At 44.3% G+C, this 10,939-nt stretch overlaps 1 protein-coding gene across 1 annotated transcript; it reads right to left on the minus strand.

The window, feature by feature from the left end:
- Positions 1 to 1,700: 1,700 nt before the first annotated feature.
- Positions 1,701 to 3,249, minus strand: LOC145057125 (MYB-like transcription factor ODO1). The gene is made up of 2 exons (XM_079004902.1): positions 2,887 to 3,249; positions 1,701 to 2,696 (listed from the first exon to the last, which is right to left on the minus strand). The coding sequence occupies exons 1-2, from the start codon at positions 3,147 to 3,149 to the stop codon at positions 2,129 to 2,131; spliced, it is 831 nt and encodes a 276-aa protein (XP_078861028.1). The 5' UTR covers positions 3,150 to 3,249; the 3' UTR covers positions 1,701 to 2,128.
- Between the last annotated feature and the right edge of the window lie 7,690 nt (positions 3,250 to 10,939).

Genomic DNA, 10,939 nt, shown 5'->3' on the forward strand with positions numbered 1-10,939 from the left:
AAAAATCCGGTATTTCACGAGCGTACGAAACATATTGAAGTCGATTGTCGTTTTGTTCGAGATGCCATTGTTGACGGATTGATTGCTCCCGCCTATGTCCACACTAAATTACAGCTCGCTGATATTCTAACAAAAGCTCTTGGCAAAGCAACCTTTGATAATTTGGTTCTCAAGTTGGGCATTTATGATCCCCATGCTCCAACTTGAGGGGGGGGGGGGGTGTAAAGGCTCGAGGATAAGATTAAGATTTCAAGAATTAGTATTGATATTATCGAGTTAGGCTCATAGTTTATCTCTTATTTTGAATTTGTATTCTGTTAGAGGGTAGCTCTAGAGTTTATCTTCATTGTATCATGTATATATACAAACCAAACTAAATGAGTCAGTCGATTGATTTTTGAGCCATATTTGTTCATAGTCACTTGTTTTTCTCTTGTGATGTTGCAGTTCAGATGTGTTGAAGATTTCTAATTGACTTGATTTCCCTTTCTCTTTAATGTGTAACTTTTCGGCCTTTTCGACAACGTCTCGAAGTAGAAAAATAAGAAGACAGTTGAGGTAATTATGATCACATCTATTTGGGTCATTTGATGCTATAGAAATTGTAGTATCTTTAAACCAAGCTCATTCCGAAAGAATATGATTGTTGACCGTATTATCTATTTATCTTTAGATTGGATTAATAATAGGAATCAGAAGTTTAGAATAGAATGAGCTAGTTAGTTAAAAACCTGCTTTTGAGTATTCCGATGTAATTTTCGGTTTTTTCTCTAGCTCCTTGGTAGAGTTTTTTTTCTTCTTTTATATATTTTCATTCAATCACTCAAAGAAATTATCAAGCTTTATATTCAAATGTTAATATAAGCTTGGAACGCAAAATAAGGTGATTCATTCAACTTTATAAACGTTTGACTTGAATTCTATAGAGTTTTTGATCCGTGTATATGCGTGCATATACATAATCGTGGTAAAGTTTTGGTGTATGACTTTGGGTTGATCTTGTTTTATCACGAGTTGTTAAGCTATTAACGAGTTGTGTTCAAATTCATCCCCTACTTAGTTATGCATATGTTTATAAAATTGTTGTGTTTTCTAACATAAACAAAGGTTTGTTAGTTCTTTTTTGTAAAATTATGTTATATGCGCATCTTCATTAGAATAAGGGTCTATATTTGAATGGAACGTAAATATCCATATTGTCAAGTAAATCCAAATAAAATTTTCGCTTTTTTCAAATTAAGTTAAGCCAAATAGATTTCGCAGTATTCTCCGATCTTAAATCCGATCCCGATCAATTACATTAATTTTGTTTGAATTTTATAGTTTGGTTTTCAAAACTGAAGACAATCTCAAAACTTACAAATGACAACAAAATTTAATATTATCCGTAAAAAAAAGTTTTTGAGAAAAAACATCAAAATCTAATAGTGTCGATCGACTTTGGCAAATAGGAAATAGGTAGATAGAAAACATTTGTAAACGTATTAAAGCTTTTTATTTATTCCGACCATTCCTTCAACCATAATTTTATAAACAACATTGAAATAAAGAATTAAAGATATATATTAGAATAAAAAATTAATAATAAGTAATTAACTAAAAAATAGCATAAAAATGAATAAATAGTTAATTAAGCAATAGCAACCAAAACTAGTATATAATCCAAAAGAAGGCTTCAGTTGTGGTCCAAGTCTCCAAGATGATTAGAAATTCGTATATTTATTCAATCAATATTCTAAACAAGAATTATTTAACAACGGCATTCCATATTTACGAACAGACCCCTCTAACTTCTTGAAAGTTGACATTTATATTCATCTGAAGAATATATTTTCCATGTAGCCATCTCCATTCCTTTGGACATGCATATACAACGTTCTATATATTTTTGATAAAAACAACATTGATAAACCTAAAATTACTACACACGATACTTAGTAACATGTGATATATGTATGACGGCTAAGGGCTTTCTTTTACCCTTTTCCATCTTTTCCCTAATTCCTGTAATTTCTGTGGTTCTAAGGATTAGAATGGTGTTGTTATATTGAAGTCTTTGGACTTCTAAGCCATATTAAAACAACACAAGTCTTCTCCTTTAAACCAAGATTTGCAATTATAATTCTTGCTACTTGTTTCCCGTGTTTAAGATGCCAATTTCAACATCGTTGAAAGAATCCAGACCAAAATCATGAACGCCAAAATCCTGACAATCCAATAGCCATGTAGCACAATCATCCCACGAGGCGAATGCATTAGCATGGTCGTTGTTGTTGAAGCTTGGCCCATTGTTTGGTAACTCCCAAGCTGATGTGTCCATGAACGAAGGTTCATTTTCACTTAACAGGTGACTTAACAACATTTGATCTTCACAAAGGCTTTCAAACAACGTTTCAGTCTCATGATCATTGATGGTTAGGGAATTTTCAGAAGATGTGGAACTTGAGTTCTCCTCTGAGCTTACATGGGTACTATTGGCACTTCCAAGAGGTGATGAATGGTGATCTTTAGATTCTAGCAAACGTTTTTCAGTAGAAGATGATGATGTCTTGATCGCTTCATTTTCTATTTGAAGGGGTTCATGAGTTACAGGGTCAATTCCCATTTTTAAGAGCTTTTTCTTGATATGTGTGTTCCAGTGATTCTTGATTTCATTGTCTGTTCGTCCAGGCATCCTTGCAGCTATTTTTGACCACCTAAAACATAAAAATATCCATACTTTAATTGTAGATCGATATAATAAGACTCAATTCAAAGTAGAGGATCATTTACAACATCAAAAGAAAATTGTATGTACGTACGTTTACTCTCATGCAAAGCTTAGAAAAAGATAAAAAGATATAATTACAAGACAATCAAGAGGAGAGAGAGAGAGAGGCTAGCTACCGGTTGCCGAGGCGAGCATGGAGGTCAATAACGAGCTGTTCCTCTGATTCATTGAGCAGGCCACGCTTCAAGTCTGGTCGGAGATAGTTGGTCCACCGGAGCCGGCAACTTTTGCCACAACGACGGAGTCCAGCAAGCTTAGGGACTGCACGCCAGCAACATTGGCCGTTAGTAAGGATAAAGTTGATGAGTTTCTTGTCTTCCTCCGTCGTCCACGGCCCTTTCTTCACCCCCAGTTTGTCACAACACGGTTGTCTTCCCATCGTTTTACCGTCTTCTCCGCTGACCACCAACCACTGCCACCAACCACAAACAAGCACTAAAAAGATAAAAATGTGACCTGAAAGATGTGAAATGGTAATAGATCCCTCAAACACACTTACCGAAATTTAGATATGCCACCACCAACCTATAAATATAGGCATTTTAGAGAGAGAGAAAGTGAGATTTTCCGGTGAGGTCCACAGGTGATCTATGAAAGGTACAGGTGAACCGCAGCCCGGTTAAGGTGGTAAAAGTTGGAAGCGAAAAGGAATGATGATGGATGACTCACAGCCGAATCGTAAAAGGGAATATAAATTTTAAAGTAAAACCCCTCTGCTAACAAAATGTTTATGTTTCGGCCCTATATGTAAACATATTATATATTGCAACCCTCAAATCTAGAGAATATTTTGAGATAAGCTTCTCAACAAAAGAGAATTTGAGGAGCTCATAGTTGTCTATAGTGCTATCCTGGAAAAAAATCTCTCGCTCCTTGGCTTGCATATATATAAGTAGACCACGAACTTTATTTATATGCACTCGTTTCTTATATATTGACTGGCTTAAGTTCTTTGATTATATGCACTCGTTAATTTCTTACTGAAAAATAAAAATCAAATCATGTAAAACTCTAGGATCAAGGAATCATGCATCTAGTATGGCATGCAACTTCAAAAAGTGCCTCATTCTAAATTAAAAAGAAAACATTTGGCTGATTTATGAAATTTTTTGTTTGTGGCAATAGATCTAGCTAGTTCCTAGAATCACTACCTAAAATATTAGTATCATCGTTAGATCTAATTCGATCTTCCGTAAAATATTGGTCATTAGCAAGTAGCAACGGATAATAGTTTTACAAGAGATAGATTTTGTTTGAATATGTAAGTATCAACTGCTAATACACGATCAATTCTAAAATTAGTTAGGATTAGACCCTCAACTAATTGAAACCCATTTCTTCATTGAACCAAGTTTCATCACTAATAAACAAGGTTATTGTCAATGTCAGAATCTTATCTAAGGTCGTTTATGTAAGGTAATAAAATGGTAATACCTTAATGCCCAAGACCAAACAAAGGACAAATAGGGAAAACTGTGAAAAATGATTTTATTGTTATAAATCTCTATCTATACTAATGAATATATATCCTTATTTATACTAATGAAAACAGTAACCTAAACCATTATGTAATACTTGTTAAGCAAGCCGACAACTTCCCAATCTAGATCAAATACTTAAAATAAAAAGGATTTTTCCAAAATACGCATGCACTCATAAATCCGATTAACCCCACAATCACCCCCTTAATCGGATTGGTCATACCTCTCATTCACAACAGTGTTGAATCACCGTCTTCCCGAACCATCCGGACTTTTCCCGGACACCCGACCTCCATCTCGGTCACCTCCAATGTAACGACCCAATTTTCACGTCCAAAAATTTCGTTTTAAAACATTACTTTAGAAAACATTAATAATTAAAAACATTGTTTGATCAAACCATGACACAACGTAAACCATGTCTAAAAGCCAAATCTTACAACCAATCAAAATATCAGAGTATAAATCCCAGAGAATCTCGTAAATGCGGAAACCAGAGAGTGTGTGTGTAACATGCTGCTACCGTGCCGGCTCCTTTCCCCTAGCTGAGGAGGTACCTGAAACCAAAACTGAAAACCGTAAGCACAAAGCTTAGTGAGTTCCCCAATCATACCACATACCATACAAACACATAACATACATACTGCCAAGCCATTCTGGGGTACCTGACTACCTGGTACGGCCATTCTGGGGTGCCGTCTTACCCGTGTCAAGCCATTCTGGGGTGCTGACTACCCGTGTCAAGCCATTCTGGGGTGCTGACTACCCGTCGGTCCTAACAACCGATCCTCGGGGACTAGTCCCCTCTTACTACCTTTATCGCATATAACATAACAAGCCAGCATGCAAACATATCATCACGTACTGTCAGACATTTCTGGGGTGTCTGACTACCCTTCAGTCCTATCAACCGATCTCTACTTCTATCTCATATAACATATCATGCTACCATATAACATATCAGGTAGTAGCAAACCTAGATGACATCACAAAGACAATCATCTAACATACGACTCCTACTGGTGGGCCGGCGTTGTGGCCATAGACCCACCGCTACTGGAACGTAACTCACCTCGAAGTAGCTGCTGATCTGATCGGGAACTGACTGTCTACTGCTGCTGTTGCTGCTCCGGAAATCCTCCGGCTGCAATTCCCACAACATACTCAATCAAACACTGCTAACTGTCCTTTGGGTAAAATGACCATTTTACCCCTGATCATGCCCTAAGTCAAAGTCAGAGTCAACTTCCAGTTGACCTGACTCGCCGAGTTGGCTTTCCAACTCGCCGAGTCCTACCCAAACGATTGTCCTGAATCCCGTTCCTACTCGTCGAGTTGGGCGACGACTCGACGAGTTCTCCTTCTAAACTGATATTCAAGTCCTTCATCCTACTCGCCGAGTTGTATGAACAACTCGTCGAGTTCGTCTTCATCCGAAGAACACTTGCTGCTTCGACTCGCCGAGTTGTATGAACAACTCGCCGAGTCTGTTCTTGATCTAAGGAGATTGCCTTGAACTCGCCGAGTCAGGGCATTGACTCGCCGAGTTCCTCCATAGATGACTTCAGCTTCCAACTCACTGAGTCACACCCCGTGACTCACTGTTCACTCGACACTACGAAAAGGGGACAAAATCGGAGACTCGCGAACAGACTCGCCGAGTCACATGAACGACTCGCCGAGTCGTTGCCATGCACCCACTAAATACACAGATTTCCTCGATTCCAGTCCATGCCATTCACAGATCTGGACTCCTAGAACACGAATCACATGTAAAGTTTACAACTTTACGTGTAGATATTCACTAATACGGATTTTAGGGTTCAAAATGCCTCAAAAGGGTAGATCTAGGGTGAACAAGCAACATGGGTCCATAAAGGTAACAAATCTGAGCTCCTGGAGCTCAATCTTGCCTAGATCTAGAGGCCAAACAACTTATTACGACTTATATTGCACATACAAGCTTGGGGATTGGTTCAAGAATGACTTAAATGAAGTAATAAGCATGGAAACATGGGGAAAAACGGGTTATACCTCAAAGGAACTGCTGAGAGAGCACAAAGATGTTTGGATTCCTTCCCTTCCTCTTGATCTACTTCCCTTTTGCCTCAAAACCTTCAAGATCACACAACAATTGCTTCAAACTCTAAATGAATAACTTAGAATGAGGGTTGGAAGCTCTAGGGGGGGGGATGGGGGCTGGCTTGGGGCAGATATGCTGTTTAAATAGGGTGCAAACCCCTGAAACTTAGGGTTTCATCCAACAGCTGTGACTCGCCGAGTCCAGGATATGGACTCGCCGAGTCGCCAACTTAAACATGTCCCGGGTCCCGCATCTACTCGGCGAGTCGGACCTATGACTCGCCGAGTCCAAGGGTAAAAGAAGAGAAATACTCAAATAAGATTTACGTACTAGGAACCAGGTGCTACAAATCTCCCCCACTTATTTTAGACTTCGTCCTCGAAGTCTGCTGCTCGATCCTGAAACAGCTCGGGATAATGCTCCATCATCTCGTCCACCGGCTCCCAAGACCATTCCAAACCCTTGCGGTGCTACCATTGCACCTTCACTAGCTCCACCCTCTTGTTCCTCAAATCCTTCGACTTCCTGTCGAGGATTGCGACTGGGCGCTCAATGTAATTCAGGCTGTCATCAACCTGAATATCCTCCAAAGGCACTACTGCTGAATCGTCCACTAAGCACTTCCGCAACTGGGAAACATGGAAAGTGTTGTGGATTTGGCTGAGCTCGACTGGCAGATCCAGTCTATACGCCACCTTGCCCACCCGGGCCATGACTCGGAATGGTCCGATGAACCTCGGACCTAACTTGCCTCGCTTCCTGAATCGAATGACGCCCTTCCAAGGCGACACCTTTAGGAGGACCATATCCCCGACTTGGAATTCCAAGTCGGATCGACGCTTGTCGGCATAGCTTTTCTGCCGACTCTGAGCAGTCTGAAGCCTACTCCGGACCTGCTGGATCCTCTCGGTCGTCTTGAGCACCACTTCGGTGCTCCCCATGACTCTCTGGCCAACCTCACCCCAGCATATCGGGGTCCTGCACCTCCGACCGTACAACATCTCAAATGGGGAACGGTCAATACTCGCGTGGTAGCTGTTGTTGTAGGAGAACTCAGCCAGGGGAATATAGGTATCCCAGCTACCACCGAAGTCTAGCATGTACGCCCGCAACATATCCTCCAGAGTCTGAATGGTCCGCTCGCTCTGACCATCCGTCTGCGGGTGAAAGGCGGTGCTAAAATGCAAACGAGTGCCCAACTCGTCATGAAATTTCTTCCAAAACCTGGAAGTAAAACGCACATCCCTATCTGAGATAACTGAAACTGGCACCCCGTGCCACGCCACGATCTCCATGATATAGATGTCGGCCAATTTCTCGGCCGATATGCTCTCCTGAATCGGGATAAAGTGAGCACTCTTGGTCAATCGATCCATGATGAACCAAATCGAATCCACTCCACGCGCGGTCCTGGGAAGTTTCGTGATAAAGTCCATCGTGATATCTTCCCATTTCCACAGTGGAATATCCAACGGCTGCATCTTGCCATGCGGCCTCTGATATTCGGCCTTGACCTTCCTGCAGGTCAAGCAGCGCTCAACGTACCATGCCACATCCCGCTTCATGCAGGGCCACCAATAATCTAGACGAAGATCCTTATACATCTTCGTCGCCCCGGGATGAATAGAGAATCGGGACTTGTGCGCCTCCTCCATCAAAATCTAGCGCAAGCCTCCGTGATACGGTACCCACACCCTATGATGTAGTGTCAAAAGTCCTCGGCTATCATAATCAAAGGAGGAAACCTGACCCACCAGACGCTCACGCTTCCGATGTTCCTCCTTGATAGCCTCCTGTTGGGCCTCCCGAATCTGCTCCAACAGGGGAGTCACCACGGTCATCCTCATGCAAACGTCCCTGATCGGCGCTGCCTTTCGGCTAAGCGCATCGGCCACCACATTGGCCTTCCCCGGGTGGTAGAGGATCTCGCAATCATAATCCTTTACCACGTCCAACCATCGATGCTGCCTCATATTCAGATTCGGCTGATCCATGAGGTACCTCAAACTCTTGTGGTCCGTGTAGATGGTACATCGAACCCCGTAGAGGTAATGCCGCCAAATCTTGAGGGCAAAAACCACCGCCCCCAACTCCAAATCATGTGTCGGGTAGTTCGGCTTGTGAGGCTTGAGCTGCCTCGAAGCATAGGCAATGACATGCCCCCTCTGCATCAGTACCGCGCCCAACCCAGAAATGGACGCGTCGCAGTATACCACAAAATCCTCTACGCCCTCTGGCAGGGCTAAGATCGGCGCCTCGCACAGTCTCTGTCTCAGCGTCTCAAACGCAGCCTGTTGCTCGGGTCCCCACCGAAAGACCACGACTTTCTTCGTCAGCCGCGTCAGGGGTACGACTATCTTGGAGAAATCCTGAATAAATCTCCGATAGTAGCCTGCTAATCCCAGGAAACTCCGAATCTCGGATGGAGACTTCGGAACCTCCCATCTCATCACAGCCTCGACCTTGGCCGGATCGACCAGAATCCCGTCCTGGTTGACAAGGTGTCCGAGAAATTGCACCTCGCGCAACCAAAACTCACACTTGGAGAACTTGGCATACAAGCTCTCCCTCCTCAAGGTCTCCAACACCTCTCTCAGATGCTCCTCATGCTCCTCCTGAGTCTTGGAATAAACCAAGATGTCATCGATAAAGACTATCACAGACCGATCTAGCATCGGTCTGCATACGTGGTTCATGAGGTCCATGAACGCGGTAGGAGCATTGGTGAGCCCAAACGGCATCACCATAAACTCATAGTGGTCATAGCGCGTCCGAAACGCGGTCTTCTGCGTATCCTCCTCCCTGACCCTCATCTGATGATAACCCGAACGCAAATCAATCTTGGAGAACCAAGATGCTCCCTGAAGCTGGTCGAAGAGGTCATCAATCCTCGGGAGCGGGTAACGGTTCTTCACCGTTACCTTGTTCAGATCCCGGTAATCTATACACATCCGATGCGACCCGTCCTTTTTCTTTACGAACAAAATCGGGGCTCCCTAGGGTGAACTACTCGGTCGAATGAATCCCTTGTCTAACAGCTCCTGCAGCTGTGTAGACAACTCCTGCATCTCAGGAGGAGCCAACCAATACAGTGCCTTGGCTATCGGGGCCACACCAGGAACAAGGTCAATCCTGAACTCCACCTGTCGCTCCGGAGGTATCCCAGGAAGCTCCTCCGGGAAAACATCTGCAAAATCTCGACCCACCGGAACCTCGCTCACTGTCGCCTTACCCGCCTCCCGGGTATCCATCACATACGCGACATATCCTGCGCATCCCTGCTGAAGATAACGCCTAGCCCTCGCTGCTGAACATACAGTGGGTCCGCAAGGTGGCCTCTTGCCATGAATCATTAACTCTCCCCCACCTGGGGTCCTGACTCGCACCAGTTGCTACGCGTAATTTATCACTTCCCCATTAGGGCTCAGCCAATCCATGCCTATAATCACCTTGTTCCCACGCAGCGGAATGGGAACCAAATCTACCAAGTAGCGCTCCTCAAACAAACGCAGCACGCAATCTCAAAATACCATCGATGCTCACACCGGTCGATCATCAGCAATCTCTACCTCCAAAGGGCAATCTAACTCGCCCGATGACTCATGAAACTTCTTGCTAAGCGCAAGGGAAACAAATGATCGGGACGCACCCGAGTCGAACAACACCTGAACTGGAAGGTCGTTCACATGGAACGATCCTAATGCATACATATACATACGGAGCACATATCAATAACATAACATCATAAAAATAAGATAGAGGGAAAGAATCATACCTGTCACCACATCGGGTGCGGCGCGTGCCTCCTCGGTAGTCAGCTGAAATGCTCGGCTCCTCACCACTGGAGCCTCTGCCTTGCCCTGCTGGCCATCCGTGATCTGCAGGGTCGCTGGAGCTGGCGCCTTCACCAGCGCTGAAACTGTCAATTGGGGGCAATTGGCCTTCTTGTGGCCCCTCTGGTTGCAATGGAAACACAGCAACTCTGATGTCTGAATAACTGTTGCCGAAGCAGTGCAATCCCTGCTGATGTGCCCAGACTTGCCGCACTTGTAGCAGCCTGATGATCCCATCCTGCACGCCCCCTCGTGCGGCCTGCCGCATTTCCTGCAGCGGCTCGGTCCTGACTGGCCTTTCGGCCTACCATCTGATCCCTTGGGCTTCTTCCCCGAAGCCCCTCCTGTCTGACCCTCCTCTGATTTCCGTTTCCGGATGTGCTCCAAATCTATCTCCCTCTCCCTCGCCCTGGCAATCATAGAGTCCAAGGTAGGGCAAGCCGAAAACCTAACATGCTCCCGGATGTCAGCTCGTAGCATATCATGATAACGGGTCCTCCTCATATCCTCGTCACCAGCATACTGGGGCACCAACAAAGCCCTCTCCCAGAACTTGGCGGTGATCTCCGCCACAGTTTCCGTCGTCTGTCTCATGTCTAGAAACTCCCTGGCCAGCTGCTGAAGCTCGACAGCCGGCGCAAACTCTGCCCTGAACCTGGTCACAAAGTCCGACTAGGTCATAGCCTCGATAGCTACGGCTCCCAACGAGTCACCCACTGACTCCCACCAATCCCGGGCTCGGTCTCGTAAACACCCTGTTGCATACCTCACC

Source organism: Lactuca serriola, chromosome 6, assembly GCF_051521515.1.
Source record: "Lactuca serriola cultivar US96UC23 chromosome 6, Lser_US96UC23_V15, whole genome shotgun sequence".
NCBI lineage: Eukaryota > Viridiplantae > Streptophyta > Magnoliopsida > Asterales > Asteraceae > Lactuca > Lactuca serriola.

Bases quoted from the DNA above. Each gene is read 5' to 3' on its own strand.
- LOC145057125 (XM_079004902.1), bottom strand. From the start codon at position 3,149: ATGGGAAGACAACCGTGTTGTGACAAACTGGGGGTGAAGAAAGGGCCG. The intron at 2,697-2,886 runs GTAGCTAGCCTC...TTTATGTTTTAG, and splicing joins CATGCTCGCCTCGGCAACCG to GTGGTCAAAAATAGCTGCAA.